Below are 21,548 nucleotides of genomic sequence, written 5' to 3'. Positions count from 1 at the left end.
TCCTGTCTTGAACAACCAACAGCTCACAACCATCAAAAGAGACCCAGAGGCCAGCCCTGGTGGAGTCATGCTGTTAAACCTACGCCAACACTACCGGCCTCCAGGTTTCTTGTTATGTGATGAAAATATGCCCATATATGTTTTTAAGTGCCGTTGAGTCGGTTCCAACTCATAGTATCCCTGTATAGGGTTTCCAAGGAGCGGATGTTGAGTTTCAACAGCTGATCTTGCAGTCCAGTGCTTACTCTACAATGCCACATCAGGACCAACATATCGCACTTAGCAAATCTGTTACAAAAGACCTTTGTAAAGTGTTGAAAAAGCAAAAACATCACTTTGACGACTAAGACACCTGACCCAAGCCAAGGTATTTTCAATCACTCATTTACATGCAAAAGCTTGACGATGAAAAAAATGTAAGACTGAAGAAGGATTAATACATATGAATTTTCAGATTGTACTGTTGGCAAAGAATATTGAATACATACATCATAGGCTGCCGGAAGAATGAAAAAAGATCTGTCTTAAGAGAAAGCAACCAGAATGCTCTAAAAGTACAAATGCTGAGACTTTGGTTCACTGACATTGGACATGTCCTCAGGAGGGACCAGTCACTGGAGAAAGACATCATGCTTGGTAAAGCAAAGGATCAGTGGGGAACAAAAAACCAAGAGTCTATGAGATAGAGCACAGTGGTTCCAGGAGATTGGTAATGGACAGTGAACCACAGGTCAGCGGGTGGAGGCCGGCAGCCATTCTGTGGGAGAAGAATGAGGCTTTCTGTTCCCGCAAAGATTTACGGCCTTGGAAATCATACACGGTTGCTGAGTCCGAACCGACTCCAAGGCACTCCAACAACAACAACAAGACAGACACAGTGACAGCCACGAGAGGCTTAAAACATAACAACACTTGTGAGGATGCTGTAGAACCAGGCAACATCTCACTTGGTTATACACAGGGTCATTGTAAGTGGGCGCCAACTCGATGGCACCTAACAACAGCAATATGAGGTTGCCCAACAGGAGAAATGAAACCCTCAGATACTCACCTCTTCCCTGTTGGGCGCATCAGGAGGAGCAGTGGCCGCCACTGCCAAGAGCTTGATGGGAGTTGTGGTATCGCTGAAAATATCCGACACTTCCTGAGTCATGGCCTCCTGCATCTGGGCTTTCAGATCCTTAAAAACATTGGTTACAAATGAAAACCACACAGATCCAACAAGCACAGTTGCTGAGGTCCTTACTTCATTGACATATTCCTTTTTTTATTTAGTCTTTCTTTCAATAAAAATGCATGGATACCAAGCTATGCAGAACAGGTAAAATCTCTCTGTCCTCTGAGAGATTCATGTCTATGAGGTTAAGACATAACCTACAGTTTCCTATAGACTCTTTGACCCCATCAAGGACTCGTACTTTCTCTGTTAGGGGATTCTATGGGATTGAGTTCAAAGTAAGCCCAGAGACTATATAGGTCTTGGCCTTCCCCAAAGTTGGAAGGGCTTGAAAAAGACTAATGTACTTGTAAGGAATGTTTGGCGGATACAGTACCAAATGTCTAATCATTTTATTAACTTAAAAGTAAAGAAATAAAGAATAGAATTTGTTTTTAAAGTCTAGATTTTCTTAATTGTGACTAACAATAATTCATTTTTAACATGAGTCCAAACAGAATTCTTAGAAGTCACTAAAATGCTTTTTCTTATAGTCAGTCTAATTTAAGTTTTCTGGATTAATACAAGGGAGACTTGGTGGCACCATGGGTTAAGCATTAGGCTGCTAACTTGGTCAGTGTTTAAACCTCAGGAGAAACAGGAGGCTTTCTGCTTCCGTAAATATTCACAGCTTTGAAAACTCTGTGGAGCAGGGCTACTGTGTCCCAAAGGGTCCCTCTACAAGTCAGAACCAGCTTGACGGCCGCGGGCTTAGGAGTTCTACAATGAAGTTCCAACAACCCCAGTGCCCAGTGTTTCCTAAGGTAGTGGCATGGGCTGCTTGGTGGTACTTTTAGGTGTTACATAGACAAAATGTTTTTATCCTAATAATTATGTGCTTCTTTTAATGAATATTTCAAAAAATATATAAGTAGTTTATTAAGTCCATGATTTCAAAATTATTTCAAAGTGTCTAGATACATAATTTGTTTGTTTGTTTGTTTGTTTTAAAGGAATACATTTTAAGAAAAATATTCAAGTACAGGCAACACGTGAAGACAGCAAAACACATGAAGGAGGTCTTACTGAGTGAAATTTGAGAAATGGATTTAATTGTTACCACACTCACTTTTTCTAATAGACCCAGATTTCCTGATATCCTTCGAGACCCTCTACACTTTCCCCTAGACTCAAGAAAAGGAAACGTTTTTAAAAAACTCCCTCTCCCTCCCCAGCTTTTTAGTAATAAACCGAATGGCATTTGCTCCTGAGTTCTACCTTCAAGGAATCTTGGAGCTGAGATGCAAGCGCTCTCGCCTGAGGGCTCTCCCCTTCCCCTCGGGCAGCAAGGTCACTCAGCTGGGCTGTCAGCTGGTCCACTCGGTCACACTTGGCCAGAAGATCTTGGCGATAAGGCCCCATCATGACATTAGCCAGACGATGCCCTTCAGCCACAAGCCCCCGGATGGCAGCCTGACCTGGACCAAGAATGAAAAGTTGAATTCACAGAGACTCAGAGAAGGCAATCTGGTAATTGTTTTTGCCATCTGGTGAGTGTCTTTAAAAAATATTAACAACAACATTTAGTAATTTCCCACCCTAATGTGAAGGAAAAAAAGTATATACATGGTTTAAACTCAGGAAAGGGGTGCACCCAGTTTGTGTCCTTCATGGAATTTATTCAATCTCTATATTGAATTAGTAATCCAAGAAGCTGGATTATATGAAGAAGAATGTAGCATCAGAATTTGAGGAAGATCCATTAATAATCTGCGATATACAGATGATACAACCTTGCTTGCTGAAAGCGAAGAGGATATAAACTACTGGTGAAGATCAAAGACTATAGCCTTTGATGTAAAGAAAACAAAAATCCTCACAACTGGACCAATAAATATTGATCAAGTATTTAACTTGTCAAGGATTTCAGTTTTCTTGGATCCACAATCAATACTCATGGAAGCAGCAATCAAGAAATCCAATGATATATTGCACTGGACAACTTTGCTTCAAAAGACCTCTTTAAAGTGTTCAAAAGGAAAAATGCTACCATGAAGACCAAGGGGTGCCGGACCCAAGCCATGATGTTTCAATATACATGTGAAACTTGGACAATATTACACAGTAAGAAAGACTGAAGAAGAAGTGATAGATCGGAACTAAGATGTTGGTGAAGAATATTGAATATACCCTAGATTTCCAGAAGAACAAACAAACCTATCTTGGAAGAAGTACAGTAAGAATGCTCCTTCGAAAGCAAGACCTCATTTCACATACTTTGGACGTGTTATCAGAAGGGACTAATCCCTGGAGAACGACATCATATTTGGTAAAGTAGAGGATCAGCAAAAAAGAAGATGCGTCTCAAGGAGATGGACTGACACGGTGGTTACAGAAGGGGCTCAAACATAACAACACTTGTCAGGATGGCTCAGGACTCGGCACTGTTTCTTTCTGTGGTTCACATGGTGGCTTATGAGTCAGCACTGGCTTGACAAGCATCTAATAACAGTAAAGACAATGACAGAAAAAACTGGGGGAATAAAGAAAAGTATGTGTATGAATAAACTGCCTGTAATCCTGGTGTGGCGCTGTGCGTTAATGCACTGGGCCGAAAGGTTAGTGTGAATCACAAGGTCGGTGGTTCAAACTCACCAGCCACTCCTCAGAAACCCTACACGGGGTCGCTAAGAGTTGGAACTGACTCAACAACACTTAGGGGCAACAATTCTATCACGTGGGGATCAGTACATTAGAACCTTGCTTTCTAGCCTTTGAACACTGCATGCAGCTCTCCACCACCAGTCACGCAGTTACTTCCAGCTCATGGAGACCCCAGGTGGTGCAGAGTAGAACTGCACTCTACAGAATTTTCGGGGCTGTGACCTTTCACTAACAGATCACCAGACCTTTCTTCCAAGGTGCATCAGGGTGAGTTCAAACTGCTAACCTATCAGTTAGCAGCCGAGTGTGTAACCACTCGTGACACCTAGACGCTGCAACGCATCTACACACACATCTCTTTGTACAGAACTGGGATCATACTACATGTTTGCTTTTATTCTTTGCAACTTTTTACTGGAAGCGAACATTTTTTCACTTTATTAAGTAGTCTTCAAAAATCACTACATAGATCTAAAAATCTATGTAGTATTTTATCATATAAACCATAATTATTAGGCCATTTATCCATTATTAAGCATTTAACCTCTTTACATACACTGGAGTCCTAGTGTGGCACAGTGGGTTAATGTGCTGGTCTGCAAAGTCAGTTTGAACTGCAAGGTTGGTGGTTCAAACTCACTAGCCGCTCATCGGAAACCCTATACAGGGTCACTATGGGTCAGAACAGACTCAAAAGCACACAAAACAACATACATTAGGATAACTAAGTCCTCAGAGACATCTCTAATTATATCTTAGGAGAAATTCCTAAAAGTCAAAATATTGAAGTAATTGAGTATAAACTTTTTTAAAGCTCTTGTGCTGGAATACCAAATAGTCATTCAGAAAGTTTGCATCAATAAATTCCCCTACCAGTAAATTATATACCTCCTGATACCCTTACCCAAAACTGGGTATCACACCATTTTAAAATTCTGTCTTTTTATTCAACACATAAATAATAGATCGTTCAGCTTCAGAAGACTTGCTATCATAATATGACATAAATTTTTACAGGTCCGCCCCTACAGGCTTCACAATATTTGAGGTTATCAGTGATAAAACTGGATAGGTGGGAGGCCTTACAACTAAAAATAACCTTGGAAATTAGGTGCCTTTTACTCACTTTCAAAAATTCTATTTAACTGAGCACTTTGCAAAGACGTAATAACTGAAATATACAAGAGGTCCCTGAATCAGAATTTACTCAAGGACAACTGGTCAGGTTTTGCTGTTGTTTTTACAATAGAGTATACGCATTCCTAAAACTAGAAACTAATTCAATGCTTCAATTTCAGTATGAGGGCTTTTCTAGTTGTTCACAGCATAGTCATTAACTCTCTGATTAAATCGCAGGACTCTTATTGGTTACATCTGGGGATACAATCACAATGAAAGTGCCTCACTTGCCAGGAGGCTTCAACATTCAATTAGAGACGGTACAGGATCCCTATGGGTAACCTGCTTCTTTTCATTAAACTCTATAGCTTAACAAAGGCTAAATGTTCGGATGACCTTACCTACTCCGCGGTCATCCACTGTGGGATTGTCAATCCATCGCTGGGCTTGCTCAATCTTGCCCTCAAGATGGACAGCTGCTTTGGCAGGCCTGCTATTGGCCACAGCCCTATTGGTTTTGGTCTGTAGGTTCTGCAGGGCCGTGGCCACCTGCTTGGCCAGTGCCCGGGCCTCTGGAGAATCTCCCTTCCCCCTAGAGAGAAAAGAAAATATTTGTATTAACTCATTTAATACTCAAAACCTCTTCTTATATAAATTAATTTAATCCTCACAGCAAACCTATGATGTAGATACCAATATTAGCCCCATCAATGAAAAAACAAAAGTGAAGCACAAAAAACATTGGCTAATTTGCCCAAGATCCCATCACTGACTGTGGGGGAGCCAGGACTCAAACCGGCACTCTAACTTCAGAGCCCTCACTGTTTTAGCTACTAGATGTACTGTCTTTATCAGCGCTGGGCTGCGAACCACAACGTCAGCAATTCAAACCCACCAGCTGCTCCTTGGATTGGGTGGTTACCTAACTCAAAGATAACATAACCACATTTGGTTAAGACACCCAATTAGATTCAAGTGGTTCTCAAAGGTCACCATGGATAGACATCCCTTGCCATTTTCTTATTTTCAAATACAAATGTTAAATCCACCATAGAAAGAGAATACTGATTCAGTATGTCTGGGGTAGAGTCCCAGGAATCTGTATTTTTAACAACCTTCTCAGGTGATTCTGAGGTAGAATCATACTTCAAATATGCTGTATAAGCCAACCAGTGGTTGAACTGGCTGGTCATATTAAGTCTAGGTCCTGGTAGGTCAAAGCCAGATGAAGACCTCCAAATAAATAAAGTCAACACAAAGAGAGAAACAGAGGGCACCACACAATTGCTAAGAAACAGATAAAAGACCTTCTAGTAGCCACAAGGCCTGGCCACGCTTCAACGTATTCAGTTCCATTGTTGTTGTTGTTATGTGCCGTGGAGTCGGTTCTGACTCATAGCGACCCTGTACAGGGTTTCCGAGGCTGTAAATCTTTACGGGAGCAGAAAGCCTCATCTTTCTCCCGTGAAACACCTGGTAGTTTCGAACTGCTGACCTTGCGGTTCGCAGCCCGATTCATAACCACTATGCTACCAGAGCTCCTTATTTGGTTCCATTAGATGGCAATATATTTTTCAATAAGTCCCTCACTTTTTGCTTAAGATGGTTCCTTACAACCAAAAAAACCTCAAGAACCCAGGCACCAAAATAAAAAGACAGCCATTACATCACACATGTGAGATAACTGTCCCATAAACCTTATTCCAATGACTTCAGAATCTAACAATTATGAGCCTTCAAAGAGCCTGACACATTTCATCTGAAATCCGTTCATTCATAGAAAAGCGATCTTCAGACTAATCACATCTGCCCACTGTAAAGATGACATCAGCAGCCTATCTGCTAGAAATTACTAACTAACTCTCTTAAAAGCTCCTTTATAATTCTCACTCGCTATAACCTTCTTCATTATAAAGCTGGATAAAGAGGGTTTTCTTATCCAGCTTTATACTGATCATGCATGACTTGCTGCAGAATGTTACTTATACATACACTTACATGAGTAGAAAGGAACTCTAGTAGTGTAGTGGTTATGAGTCGCACTACTAATCTCACGGTCAGCTGTTCCGCAGGAATAGGCGTTCTGCTCCCATAAAGATTTACAGTTTTGGAAACCCTGTACAGGGTCGCTCTGAGTTGGAACCGGCTCCATGGCACAGAACCACCACCACGTGCATGGACACGGATGTTATAGTAATTAGCAACAGCAGCGTAACTAGACACACTTTAAGATGTGTTGTTTTCTTTTACTGTCATTAATTTTCACGTCATCATTAAGAAACATTTCATGAGGCTTACTATCTAGATCCTGAGGCCCTGCCTTTGAGCATTTTAATCCTTTCACAATCCAATTCTTTTCCACTTTAAATTTTTGTTGGTACCATGTGTTTTTTTGTTTTTTTTTTCTTAAATGTTTCATTGTGAATTATGTGATGGTACCATGTGTTTTCATCAGCAGAAGGCATGGAACATTTCTGAACGATGTGGGGACACGTGTCCTTCTCGACTCTGGGATAGGATTATACAGGGCACACTTGTTACTCTAGACTCTAGGAGTCAAATTAAATAGGGTACATATGTCCCTTTAGACACAGACTAGGAGGAGGGGGACACATGCATACCTGTGGACTCTGTACTGCCGTCTAGATTCCTTGACAGGTGCATGCAATTTAAGGCACCTGAAAATGCAGTACTTGTCGAATATGGAATCATCATAAAAAAGGCAACTTCCAAATAGTGCACAAGAACTGGGACTATACTTACAAGGATTACCTTCCAATAACAACGCCAAAAGAGACACCAGTTTTGCAAAATCACACCTTATACAACATCCCCCACACAAAAAGCAACAGTAACCTGAGGCACACGCCCATTTCTTCTTCAGTTACAGTGGTCCCCTACCTCACAGGTGGATCACTGTTGGTAGGAAACCAGCTGCCCAATAAACCCAGAGAAGGAAAGTGTGTGTGGGGGTGTGTGTGGGGGTGTGGGGGGGGTGGCTATATGTCTTGTGGCCCGTGAAAAGGTTAAAATCTAAAAAGACTGTAAACCACCGACAGTATTGTGAATATTGTGGATACTATACCTGATGTGGTTCTGTAGACTAAGGGGTGGTGCTTATGTGCCGTGGAGTAGATTTGGACTCACAGTGACCTTGTAACAGGGTTTCCAAGGCTGTAAATCTTTACGATGGCAGAAAGCCTCCCTTTTCTCCCGCAGAACAGCTGGTAGTTTCTAACTGCTGACCTTGCAATTAGCAGCCCAATTTGAAACAACTGGGCTGCCAGAGCTCCTACTGTAGGTCAGCGATTCAAAGCCACCAGCTGCTCCTTGTAAACCCTATACAGGGTCGTAATGAGTCGGAACTGACTGGACAGCACGTAACAACATTAGCTAAAATTTGTTGTTTTTGTGAAGTGCCTTTGAGTTGGTTCCCTGTATAGGGTTTCCAAGGAGCAGCTGGTAAATATGAACTGCCAAACTTGCGGTCCAATGCATTATCCCACAGCACCACAACTATAATTGTTGTTTAAGTTCCTTTGAGTCAGTTCCGACTCACAGTGACCCTGTACAGGGTTTTCAAGGAGCAGCTGGTGGGTTTGAACTGCCGACCTTATGGTTTGCAGTCCAGTATTTTCAAATTCTTAAATTACACATTTTCTCCATTTATATAATTCAAGATTTTAGGCAGAAACGAGTGAGCCCCAAATGAATGACTGAGCTTGGTATGCAACCAAATTTGAGTTGTTACCTTCAATGATGTCCATCACCAAAATCTCCCTACAATACACCTACTCTGCTCCCACCGAATCGCATTCCTAAGGAGGAGTCTGCTTTCTCAGTCAACATTGCCTTCTGAAGTACCTATGACTGGAAAAGGGCTCGCCATTCCCCACGTGAGAAAAGGAAATGAAACACGTACATTAAAAGAAAAATAGGATCTCACAAAACACTTGACTCAGGTTATCCACGGAACTGGAGGACTGAGGTTAGAAAGAGAACAACTTTGACTGTTTATTTTGAACCTTCCTTAGGGTTTTGTTTCTTTTTTCACCAGCATTACTGAGATTTTTTTTAAAGAGAAAAAAATATTTAGCAACAGAAGCAACCAACACCTTTTCCCCCCAAATAACCAAAGTAGGTGCCTTTAAAGTCTTTAGAAGATGAAGCTGTGGTGAGGAGGTTGTTGCAGGAATAATCACCCAAGAAACGTAATTGATTACTTAAGAAATGGCATTGCTGGGAAGAGAAAAAGTACCTTCTTAACCCTTTTATACACACACACACACACACACACACACACACACTCCTGTCTTCTCATTTGTTGCAGTTAAGTGCCATCAAGTCGGTTCCAATCCATAGCAACCCTGTATGCGGTTTCCAAGAAGCAGCTGCCGAGTTTGAACCGCTGACCTTAAGGTTCAAATCAAATCGACTTTGCAGTCTAGTGCATTAGCCCACAGAGCCAAACAAGGACTCTTCTCATAGCTAGCCACAAAAGTCATTTTCCACATCTGTATGGGGAAACATGATGTGGCAGGAAAAGTCCTAGCTTAGAATTCCTTTCACCCTAATTATCAAAGAATGAGTTCTCAGCATCCTTTTCTTATTCACCTAAAACTATACGATTAGCAATAAATCACTAAATCTCAGATCTGTCATTTATAAAAGAGTTAATGCTGGACCCAGCCATGTTACACAAAATCAATGAAAATATAAGGGAGGCGTATCATATCATCCCTTAATTTGACCAAGGAGAATTTATGTATTTGCTTAGATTCAAGAGAGAGGGAGAATGATTGGCTTTAGGGCAGTTTAATGGATTGAATACATACTGTCTTCGGAGATCCGATAATTTAGAAGTCAGAGCAGATATTTCTCCAAGGGAACGCAGAATGTCATCTCTTTCTTTAGGATCATCACATAATTCTGCTATTTTACGTGCTTCAGCCAAAGCCCCTCGAATTTGTTCTTCTCCTTCCGGTCCACCATTTGGATCTGCGAGCCAATTCTACACACAGATAAAAAAGGAGAAGAAACAAGTGGTAACCTACCCATGAAACATGTTGTACTCAACAAGGCGGCCAGAAATAGCTCTAAAGCTATATATGACAAGGTACACCAGTAGTCATCTTCATAATGCTGAGCCTTATTAGTTTACAGTGGTTCTTAGTTCAGGTAAGATCCACTCAATTCCTATCAATTTAATAACTATGTTTTAAAATTACACCTTGTCATAGTTGAATTTTCCCACAAACTTTTTGAAGCGTCCCGCCTACCAGCCCCCATGTTACTTTTAGTAATTGGAGGAAACTATTATAAATTAAAAAAAAATTTTTTTAAACAGCCTCCCTGAAATGTTTGAAAGATGTCAAATAAAAGCCATAAGAAGTCCCCTAGATATCAGATTTAAAAATTAGGGATTTAACTATGGGAACAGAGAGAATTATTGCTGCGGAAAACGCAAAGGGGAAGCAAGCTGGCTTATTAAGGATGTTACTAAAAACCAGCATTTTTTTAGCAAACTGATATTCACAAGTTATCTCAAATATGTCCTGAAAAACACTAATAAAGCCTCTAGGATGAGATGAAAACTCAGTAAATACATTTGCGGGGGAAAAACAAACCATACCTTATCAACTCTGTAGTTTCTAAAACATTTGTGATTTGTGTTTCTTTGTGAAATGCTCGAAAATCATTTTGCAGTAGGTCAGTATCAGAAAACTTTAGCCCTTTAACATTGCTTTGACCACATGCTGAGAGTTTTGAGACGAGGAACAGTTTTAATATGCTGTAATCGGTATCAGAAACTAAGATTCTCTTGGTACTTAGCGTGCTTACATTTAACTAATCAAAGGATTCAAAACAAAAATCTTGATTGCAAAGTATAAGAAGCATTATTCTAGCCCTGAGTGTAAGGAGCTGTTAACATGGGAGACTGATGCGAACCAGGCACCACCCAGAAACAGCCACTACCCACTGTTGTCACTGACTAGAAAATAAATTACTCTCTCTCCCCTGTGCATGACAGATGCAGAGAGAGGAGGTGGGGAGTGAAGGAGGGAACGAGAGAAAATGGGTATTTATGGAACAGCCCTTTTCTCTTTTGTTTCCTTACCCCTCCCGAAAGCCACACCCCTACCTGAGCAGCATCGATCTTCTTGGCGATGCTCTGCTTTGAGTTGGTCATGGCTTCCAGCTTACGGGCAGCATTTTCCACTTTTGCTGTGAGCACATCCAGACCCTGAGACACCTGCTGGGCTTTCTGCATGGCCAATGGTGAGGCTCCTTGTCCTCTATTCAAAACAGACAGATGCAGACAGTCACTGTACTCTTCACATACTTAGGATCAAAAGATCCTTAACAGCACAGCATGTGTTGTTTTTGTTAACATGCTTGTCTCATGGTTGTTGTTTTTTTTTCCTTCCCCAGTTAATATGGGGAAGCACAGGAAGAGAGAGACACAGCATGGCACTCAAAGCAACTACTTTCTCCTTCACCTTTAACAATACCCATCACCTCCATACAATTGTACAACCACTAGGAAGACTAGGTCTGCACATTTTGATAATAATGATTCTCCTCTTAGTGGTGATTATATAATCAAATCTAAACTTCAGGAGAGAAATGTGCTTGTGGTCTTATTGCTATGGAGGATTCGTTACCATAGTAATGTGTGCATTAGAAACAGCTCACTGGATTCTCTTCTTTAAGGGCAATATACATTGAGATTGAAAATGTTTCAGAGGCAACACACACGTTACTGAAACCAGACCAAGCAGCTCTGTGTTCCCATCTGGCTCCTAGTGCCCGTGGAACCTTATTTAAGATGTTTCACCTCACTAGGCCTTTAGTCTTCTAACAATAATACAGAGTTAACAATGTTTATTTTTGCCCTAGTTACCTAACAGAGTTTCTTTGAGCATCAGGATAATGTATTTGTACTTGAAAACACTTTGGCAATAAAGCTGTACAATGACATAAACTATTTTGCTCATTGAATTATTACCATGATTATCACTATAATGAACCTGACAGTCATTTTTAAATATCCATCTTACACTCCTACATAACCTAGAAAGATTAAAGCCAGTTGTTACATGCCACTGAGTCGATTCCAACTCGTGGAGACCTTGTTTGGATTTCCGAGGAGTGACTGGTGGGTTTGAACTGCCAGTCTTGTGGTTAGCAGTCCAGTGCTTACCGTACAGTGCTCCACCAGGACTCTAAGCCAACTGCTACTGAAGAAAAGCACATGGGTGGTACAAGACACTTGTTTTTAATCACGCTCCTAAAGAACTCATTTCACTGTCTTTCTCTTTGAAAAGGTTTGCTACTACTACAAACATTGATGTGAATCAATGGAGATTTGTTTTCCCTATAAAGAGATGTGCCAAGTAATAGCAAAGTAAGTTTGGCATGTAAACACAGATATTTTTTATCCACCCAGCCTGGCAAATTCTGTGACGGGGTGGAAACTTTATCATTTGGTAGAATGGTATAGTAAATCATTCTAATCTGAAATTTCAGTTTTAGGATAAACTCTAAAAATCTTTGCTTTCCTTAATAATATGAATCTGTCAATAATAATTTATTTGCTTATCTTTTTTTAAGTTAACCTCTGTTTTTTTTTTGTTTTTTTTTTTTAATCTATACTCTGGTAGCGTAGTGATTACGAATCAGGCTGCTAATCTCAAGGTCAGCAGTTCAGAACTACCAATGGTTCCATGGGAAAAGGATGAGGCTTTCTGCTCCCATAAAGATTTACAGTCTCAGAAACCCTGTGCGGGGTCGCTACAAGTTGGAACCAACTCCACAGCACATAACCACCACTGCCAAAGATTGATAGCCTTGGAAACCCTATGCAGGGTCAATATGGGTCGGAACAGCCTCCACGGCACACCACCATACTTGAGTTAGTTACCCCCAAATATTTCTTTTATGGAAGCATATAGGTAGACATACAAGTCTCAGGGTGGTACAAGCTACTAACAGTGCTCAGTTAATAAGTGAACGCCTGGCTGTTTGAGTCACAGAAGAAATGCCTGGCAGTCTCCTCTCAGAGTCGGGGAGAATCACACACTGAAAACCCTCTGGAGCATAATTCTACTCTAGCACACATGGGGTCCCTATGAGTCAGAATCAACTCAACAGTAATTGGTTATAGGAATGAAAAGTAAGTTAAGTTAAAAAGTATTGCTATAAAATCATAAAAACCTTTATTAAGCCAAAATATGAAATTATTATTTCCTGACATATCCTCCACCTAGATCTTTAGACTTTAAAGGCAGTGTGTTTTCATCTCTCTAACTCTTTCCCTAAGAATTCTGCACTCTTCAGTCTATACCACATCAACGCAGCCGTTTAGTATACACGAGGAACTCAAATCACAGTCCTCTTCAATCTTTTTTTTTTTTTTTCTCTTCAATATTCTTTGAGCTTTATGGACAAAACAAATCTGAAAGGGCAAGATCAGGCCTGTAGGGTGGGTGAGGTAAGGTTTCCCAACAAAATTTCATAGGACAGCATTGCTTCCCTCGGAAAACGAGCAGGTGCGTTGTTGTGGTGGAAAAAGAAATCCCTCAGTGTAACTTTCCTGGCCTTTGCTTACCAACGTAGTTTTCAATTTTCTTAAAACTTTTTCACAATAAGCCCTCATCATCATTTTGTGTCCTTTGAGAAAATTTATCAAGATGACCTCTTGGAAATCCCGAAATACGTACAGTCTCCATAAGCTCTGAGCTGACCTCGCAGCCTTGAACCGAACTAGGCCAGCAGATGACTTTGGAAGTTATAGATTTGACTGGATCTTTTTTTTAGAAGGCACCCTAATGAGACACGTGGGTGATTAAAAGAACTTGTCTGTAGCCACTGACTGATGGCACAGATATGTTTAGCTACGTTTTGTTTGGAATAAACGCTTGTGCGTACGAACTAGAACCCTAGTAGCAATAATTGTTTACTTATCTGGTCTGGTACAGTGAATTTACTCGATATGGGTTTTCTATCTAAATTTTATTCCCACCAAATGACTGGATGTTGTTGTTAAGTGCCGTCAAGTTAGTTTCGACTCACAGCAACCCTGTATAGTTTTTTCCAAGGAGCGGCTGGTGACCTTGAACTGCCAACGTTGCAGTTCAAACCGACCCTGCAGTCCAGTGCATTAGCCCACAACTCCACACCACGACTCCTAATGATGATTGGATGGAACCATGCAAATTGAGTGTATAGGACTCTAATGCCAGGATTGGTTAGTTTTGCCATTCTGCTCGGTTTAAAAGGAGCCACCTCAGAAACAGAAACTGAAGATCACAGGGCCATCAAAAAAGGAAAGCCACAAGCCCCAGGTCTCTCCCTGGAAAAGCAGCGCTGACACAGAGGCAGTGGAATGGAGAGACTGAGCAGCTGCTGGCTTCTAGGCCCAGGGACATGCCTACAGGCAGGAGGCTAGCTTTGAGCATTTACAGGATGGCTAACGGAGCTTTGTAACAACTGCCCCAGGTGGGCAGAGGACAAGGGGCCACATGGATGAGAGGCTGAAGACAAGACTGAGGCATACTAGTAGTTCAGCAGAGAAGAGACATTCCTGACTGGAAAACTGGTGCATCCAGAGTTATTTCTGATCCTGAATCGGACCTGCTTCGCTTCCCTAATAAACCCCATAACTTAGTATTGTCTGTGAGTTCTGTGTAGCCATTGCAAGTGATTATCAAACCCACATGTAAAGCAGAAAGTATGGTGGGAGGGAAGGTTGGTGTCAGGAGAGTGGAAAGAGAGATGTAAGGGGGAGGCATGTCTAACCTCTGCCTCATAGCTATCGGCCTTGGACTATTCTGAATTTGATTCTCTTTCACCCTGTGAAGCCAGAGGAGGTTAGACTGTTTTTGCACTCTCATACATAAAGGTATAGGCTCCATACAATAAGCACTGGACTGCAAACCACAAGGTCTGCAGTTCGAGCCCATGAGTAGCTTCATGGAAGAAAGATGAGGTTTTCTGTTTCCACAAAGACTTAAAATGTCACTATGATTCAGAACCCTTAACAACAACATATAAAGATACTGAAAACTGGTACCTTTTCTAATATATGAGGCCTCCTTTTAAAATATGGCAGTTGAGTAGAAAACTTTTGTAAAACATACTCTGTATGATTTACTTTGCTTTTTTCCCTTTAAATCTAGTCCTTCGTGATGAATATTTCGGTATAAAAGTTAAACCATCAGAAAGTAAAAAGAATATATGAATCGCAAAGTAAAAAGTTTCCTTCAAATAAAAAAGTTTATTTCCATAAAGAAAAAAATCGATAACTTGCTACCTAAAAACACTACTTGACTGAACAAAAGAATATCAATGCTTTCCAGGCATTAATACGTGAAAGTGCTGAGCATATTCAAGAAAGAATAACAAGGAGTCAGCTTCCGAATCTTTCACTGTAAACAGGGAGGGCAGCTCCACCGTCAGTCAGAGCCATGTCTGCTCAGCACGATTTCTACCTTTTCTCTTTACAGATTAGTGGTCAAATCTGTACAGTGACTAAGATTCTCTTGCTTAAATTCATCTTTAGCAAAACACATACAACCGTGTATTAGAGAATTCCAGGTGAAAACTGTCCACCACACTGTGAAGGCTACACAGACAAAGAGCCAGCACAGAGAAATGAGAAGAGCCAAGAATCTTGTCCAACTCCACTGACAGTTCTGCGAATGGGAACAGGACTTTTTTTTTTTTTGTCCTTTCCTGTTATGGTCATGACAGGGGGGACTGCTTCACAGCCAGAGGAAAAGGCTCACTGTGCTTACTGAAATCATGCTTATTTAAACCGTTCCTTCTCCTCTTGAAGGCAGAGTTTCAACCTGAAGTTCCTGGGGTTTCCAGGGTCACAATACATCCATGAACCTCTGGAAATTACATACAACATTTTGTGGACATGCTTCCATGCGTCTATTTGGGTAGAGGTTAATAGCTTTAAACAGATTATGAAAATGATCTTGGTCCAAAAAGGTTAAGAACCAATCCTTTACATTTTTAATACTTAAGTCCAATTACATTAATACATTTGTGTAATGCAATACTTTGAGGCACATTCCTGAGCCCTGTCTTCGATGTTCGTGGTAGTCTCAAAACAAAATTAAACTTCATTTACATGAGAGCCTCATCATAGTTTAATTTTTTTAAATTCTATTAAAAATTAGAATCTTTTAGAACTTTAGTAATTCCATAAGTGGCTTCTAAACAAATCTTTAGTATACTATAATACTCATTTTTTTCAATAGCGAACTATACAGACTTATTTGGACAAGAATTCTAAAATCCTAAGACTTGAAAAGATAAAAAAGGAGGTAAGAAAATGATAAAACCAGATGAACTGTGATGAAATAAAACTCAAAAGACCCCAGAAATGGCCAGCGGAGAGCACAACCTAAGTAACTGATTTTTAAAACTATATGTGAAATGATTCTAAGGGTTTCACTCTTTACGTTCATTACTTTTATCCATCCTTCACTAAAGATACCTACACAGGCCAGACTTCTCCACTGCCCAATATTTTTCACAAACCTATGTAGCCAGTGCAGTGGCTCCACAAGTAAGCACTGGACTGTGAGCCACAAAGTCCACGGTTTGAACCCATCAGCCGCTCAACAGGAGAAAGATAAAGCTTTGTGCTTCTGCATAAGATCTACAGCCTCGGAAACCCTGTACTGAATCTCAATGAGTCGCAACTGATTCATTGACACTTTAACAAGAGTAATAGCAAAAAGCTGAAAAGCCAGACTTATATTTGAATTCCAATTACAAAATAAGTTTCAACTTTATTACAAAATATTTGCTTATTTCAAAACTTTCAGCACAAGGGAAGTTCACCTCCATCTCAAAAGAATTAATAAAATAAATAATAATAAAGAATTAATAAAATATAAGTTCTTTTTCATTAGCTAAAACCTTTAATTCAGTGAAACTTGCAGAGACTTGCTTTCCGAATGCCCCCTTGGGAGTGAGCTCCTACTTGTTATCCACACAGCTCTATTTGGGGCAGATGTACTTTACCTGGCTCGAAGGTCAGACACTTGATCTGTCATCTGCCCTAGCATTTTGCAGGTGCCCAGGATCTCCCTGCGTTCTTTGCCTGCACAGAGTTCTCCCACTTTTCCAGCTTCATCTAAGATCTGTCGAATGGCCTGCTCACCAACATCTCCTAAAATGAAAAGAGGTATTCATTATCAACATTGTTGACATGTTAATTATTTAGAGAGGATACTTTACAAGTCTTTTCATTATAAAGGAACAAATGATTTTAAATGACAAGTGAATAGAAAGCAATACATTGGATAGCTTACAGCCAAACAGCCCTTACAACCATAGAGTTTCAACCACAGACATTACTAAAAATAAAATTAAAAAAACACACTAGAAGCCATATCTATCTGGAGATACTAAGCAGCTTGTGGTAAGAATATGCATGATGAAAATAGGCTCCAACAATATATCAGTACGTAGCACCTCTAACCTTTTCACATTCACTCAAATATTAATCTAATACTGAATAAATATTAGATTAGAAAAATCCATAAAATCTAACTCAATAACCTATTTGGGTTTTATCTTTATATTGGCATCATCATTTAATCTGCTTAATTAAGTACTTTGTTGGCATAAATGGAAGTCTGCCCAATGAGAACAAGAGAACTTTTATTCAAAAACAGTTACCTTTCTAATTCAGGGAAGAAGTGAACCAATATGTTCACAAAGAATGCCCAGCTCAATGTGTTTTACTCCTGTGTGAAAAGAAGTAGTATAGGGTATGCCCTTCAATTTTTTTCAGGCCCAGCAGTACACTTCGCTGGAGTCCAGGTGTGCTGCTATGGGATAAGCACTGGACCGAAAGGTTGGTTTGAACTAGCCACTTCTCAGACACCTTACACAAGGTCGCTATGAGTCTGAACCGACTCGAGGGCACTTAACAACAACCATGCTTCATTGTACAATCAGGTAAGTGCTGGACTGCTAACCATAAAGTCAGCTGTTCAAATCCACCAGTCACTCCACAGGAAAAAAGCAATTTACAGTAAAGATTTACAGCCTCAGAATCCCTATGTAGGGCTGCTATGAGTCAGAAATGACCCAATGGCAATGACTTTGGTTTGGTTTGGGTTATCAGAGAATGAATGGTATATGCGTATGCTCTAAAATGGAACAGGAGCTATCTCAGGATTACGAGCTTATAAAATAATCCCTTCCTTCTCTCCTTCCTTCGTTCTTCCTCTCTTGCTTTCATGTATGTGTTTGGTTTTGACATTTTTGTTGTATATATCACAAGAGCAAAGCCAGACGGTTACCTGGGGAGGCACTGGGGTCACGGAGCCAACCTTTGGCCTGGTTCAGTTTGGAGTCTATGGAGGCCAATGCTCTCTTCATGGCTTCTGTGTCCTTTGAAAAGAAATCCTCACAATGATTTTCTTTGCAAAAATCGAGATGCCCGTGATACAGAGTAAGCCAGAGAAGAAATGACAACACCAACATACAATGGTAGTCTTACAACAGCCTTCAAAATATTGTCATCACAACGCAACTCTGATTCTGTCAAAACGCAGCATCGTGCATGCAAATCGGGTTAATTCTATTCTGTTTCCTGGGGTCCCAAATGCTATGAAAACAACTGAAATTGCACAAGCCAAAAGACGTCTAATATCTCCAGCAGAAAAAAAGGCGTGACGTTGCCGGTCTCATTCTCAGCCTTTCCCCTAGATAACATTCGTCTACTGCAATCCTGCCAAAGCCCTCCTGGCTCCAGGAAAGCCTCATTAGTATGTGGTGCCACAAATTACAGTTTCTTTACATCTTGTTTTGAAATACACACACACATTGGGGAACGAACGTTACACTCGATTTAATTAATCTGAAAACCTCTGAGTTACTGGTTGGGGAAAAAATGAAAATATTAATCTAGCAGTTTATTGTAAATTCTACAACTGCTAAATACAAGAAAAAAGTGTTTTTCTGGCCTTCCCTGCCTTTCTCGTGCTGAATGTCCTTGCCATTCCTAACCTGGAAGAAAAGGCCGGATACAGAGGGTCTCAGTTTACTGCTATGGTAGGGATTTGTGATGATCACCTACTACAAATTTACCTTGCAAGAGACGAAGGAGCTTCTAAAAGCTGGTGGAAAATGAAATGAAAAGATAATAGACTATCTCTATGAACTAAGTGAAGTCCCCTTGAATAGCATGACTAATTGAGCAACAGACTGTTCACTCTTAGAACACAGAAAAATGCAGGGAGCTATATAACAAATACCTCATCCTCAGAATTGATAAATATCATCTCTTAAGTATCTTTAACACCTTACAAGTCAGTCCATCTTCCTTTTGTTCTTGAGAACGGATTCTGACAAATTCCAATCCATCAATGCATGGAATTAACTTCTGAAATGCTAGGAAATGCCTTAAATCCCTCTCATTTCCAGACCCCTTCAGGACTGAGCTTCTTATTAGTGTAATGCCACCAGTATTCCACATGGGGGCACCAAGTGCATCCTCATTTCCAATTCAAAACAAGACACAACCTAGGAGTACTCAGGTTGTTGTTAAATGCCTTTGAGTCAGTTACTGACCCTGTTTTGGGTTCCCAAGGAGGAGCTCAGGAGTTTGAACTGCTGACCCTGCTGTTAGCAGTCCAATGCTTATCCTATGACGCTACCCAGGAATCCAGGGCCACTCGTAGAGCTAAAGTCAGATGCCTGACCCAGCCTTTACATTATACCTAATCAAATTCTAGTACTCTGAGCTGTAGGATTCGTCCACACAGAGAAAGACTCTTTCTCTGCTCTGCACTGGTTGTTGTTGTTATTAAGTGCCATCGAGTTGATTCTGACCCATAGCGACCCTGTATAGGTTTCCAAGGTTGTTGTTATGTGCCATGGAGTCGGTTCCACCTCACAGCAACCCTGTGCAGGGTTTCTGAGGCTGTAAATCTTTACGAGAGCAGAAAGCCTCATCTTTCTACCATGGAACAGCTGACAGATTCGAACTGCTGAGTGTGAGGTTAGCAGCCCGGTTCACAACCACTATGCTACCAGAGCTCCTTAGCACTACCTAAAGCTCTAAACAACAAACTCTCAGCCATAGCACTAAAGGGAGGTGATGTAAATTACTGGGTAAAAAAAAGTAAGTATAATACAAAGATCAACTTTAGTTTAATTACTTTAGCTTATGGAGTCCTGGTGTGGCGATGCAGGATAATGCACCGAACTACAAGGTTGGTGGTTCAAATCCACCAGCCGCTCCTTGGGAACTCTACAGAGGGTTGCTATAAGTTGGAATCGACTCGAAATCACTTAACCACAACAATAACAATTAGAAATGATCAATACCTTTTCAATAGCACACTATGAACCTCAGGGTTGTCAACTTGGATAGCCTTAGAGTATAACCTGTTAACAGACTTTGTCTAGGTACAGATTAAAAATTGCAAATTCTAACTTAGGAAATATGTGCTCACCCTAGAAAACAGAAATGATGTCAATGTAAAAATAATCGAAGGCCTATTAATAACCATTTCCCTAACACATTCATATTTTCAGTGAGAAATTTCAAAAATCTAAATTCAAAGGGAAAAAATAGCTAGAAATTAATTATTTAGTGTCTGCTCTACTATTACAAGCTGTCTAGTTACAAAACGAAATTTAATTGAGCATTTTTTTTACGTTAGCTTCTGTTTTAGGAATTTTTCCCCTCATTAAACCTCAAATTTAAATGAAACTGAATTTTACAAATTAAGAAACAAGAGCTCAGAAAGGTTAAGAAACATGCCCAAGTCAGAGACCTCATCAATTCCATTTGGTTTCAAGTCTGTTGATTCCAGTCCTCTTTATATTATGTCAGATGAAACTCAGACATTTTCCCTGTAACCACAATGTACTGCCACGCTTCCCACTAACCTTCTACAGCAGTCAGCAAATCTCTGCCTTATTAATTAATTCTGCCCAGAAAAGAAGCGCTAGAAACCAAATGCATAACCCTCACTAGCCTAAATGACAGCTTTTATTCTCCACTGCCCCCAAATGATCTCAATGAAATAGAAAAATTGGCTTTGCTCTATTCATTATCCTCACAAATCTTTCTTTCCCTCCCTTACACAGCTTGAATGGTCACTTCCCCACAAGGAATGAATGTGATTCTCAGGAAGTGAGTAATTTATTCGGGAGTGGGTGATATGATAACATCAACAAGTTAAAATGATAAGAATCTCATTTACTGCAAAAATAATCAAAGGCAAATTTGGAATAAAACTGAATTTTAAAACTGAGGATTTCAATTAGTTACCAAAGGTTTTAATAGCTTTTAATTCAGACTCTGATTTTTCGATAATTTAAAAGAGACACTGAGATGGCCACCTCAAATTCTTTCTGAAACAGAGCAGCGTTATGGAGTGAATTGTGTTACCAAAAATATGTGTTGTAAACTTGAATTCCTAGGCCAGGATGGCCAGACTTCGTCTCTCCTACTTCAAACATGTTGTCAGGAGGGACCAGTCCCTAGGGAAGGATATCATGTTTGGTATTCTAGTGTGAAGGGTCAAAGAAAAGGAGGAAGACCTCCAATGAGACGGATTGG

The 21,548-nt window shown here is 40.3% G+C and overlaps 1 protein-coding gene across 2 annotated transcripts in view; it reads right to left on the bottom strand.

The window, feature by feature from the left end:
* The window catches only part of VCL (vinculin), a 140,865-nt gene that overhangs the window by 18,873 nt on the left and 100,444 nt on the right, over positions 1-21,548 (bottom strand). For both annotated transcript variants that reach the window (XM_006835918.1, XM_006835919.1), the window contains exons 7-13: positions 18,274-18,364; positions 16,985-17,132; positions 11,082-11,235; positions 9,775-9,950; positions 5,341-5,531; positions 2,435-2,634; positions 1,052-1,180 (exon numbers count right to left, since the gene is read on the bottom strand). In XM_006835918.1, coding sequence (XP_006835981.1) covers positions 1,052-1,180; positions 2,435-2,634; positions 5,341-5,531; positions 9,775-9,950; positions 11,082-11,235; positions 16,985-17,132; positions 18,274-18,364 — 1,089 coding nt within the window. The remainder of the gene's footprint in view (positions 1-1,051; positions 1,181-2,434; positions 2,635-5,340; positions 5,532-9,774; positions 9,951-11,081; positions 11,236-16,984; positions 17,133-18,273; positions 18,365-21,548) is intronic.

Source organism: Chrysochloris asiatica, unplaced genomic scaffold (assembly GCF_000296735.1).
Source record: "Chrysochloris asiatica unplaced genomic scaffold, ChrAsi1.0 scaffold00020, whole genome shotgun sequence".
Lineage (NCBI taxonomy): Eukaryota > Metazoa > Chordata > Mammalia > Afrosoricida > Chrysochloridae > Chrysochloris > Chrysochloris asiatica.
The sequence above is the reverse complement of the archived record's forward strand: the minus strand, read 5'-3'. Positions and strand labels throughout refer to the sequence as shown.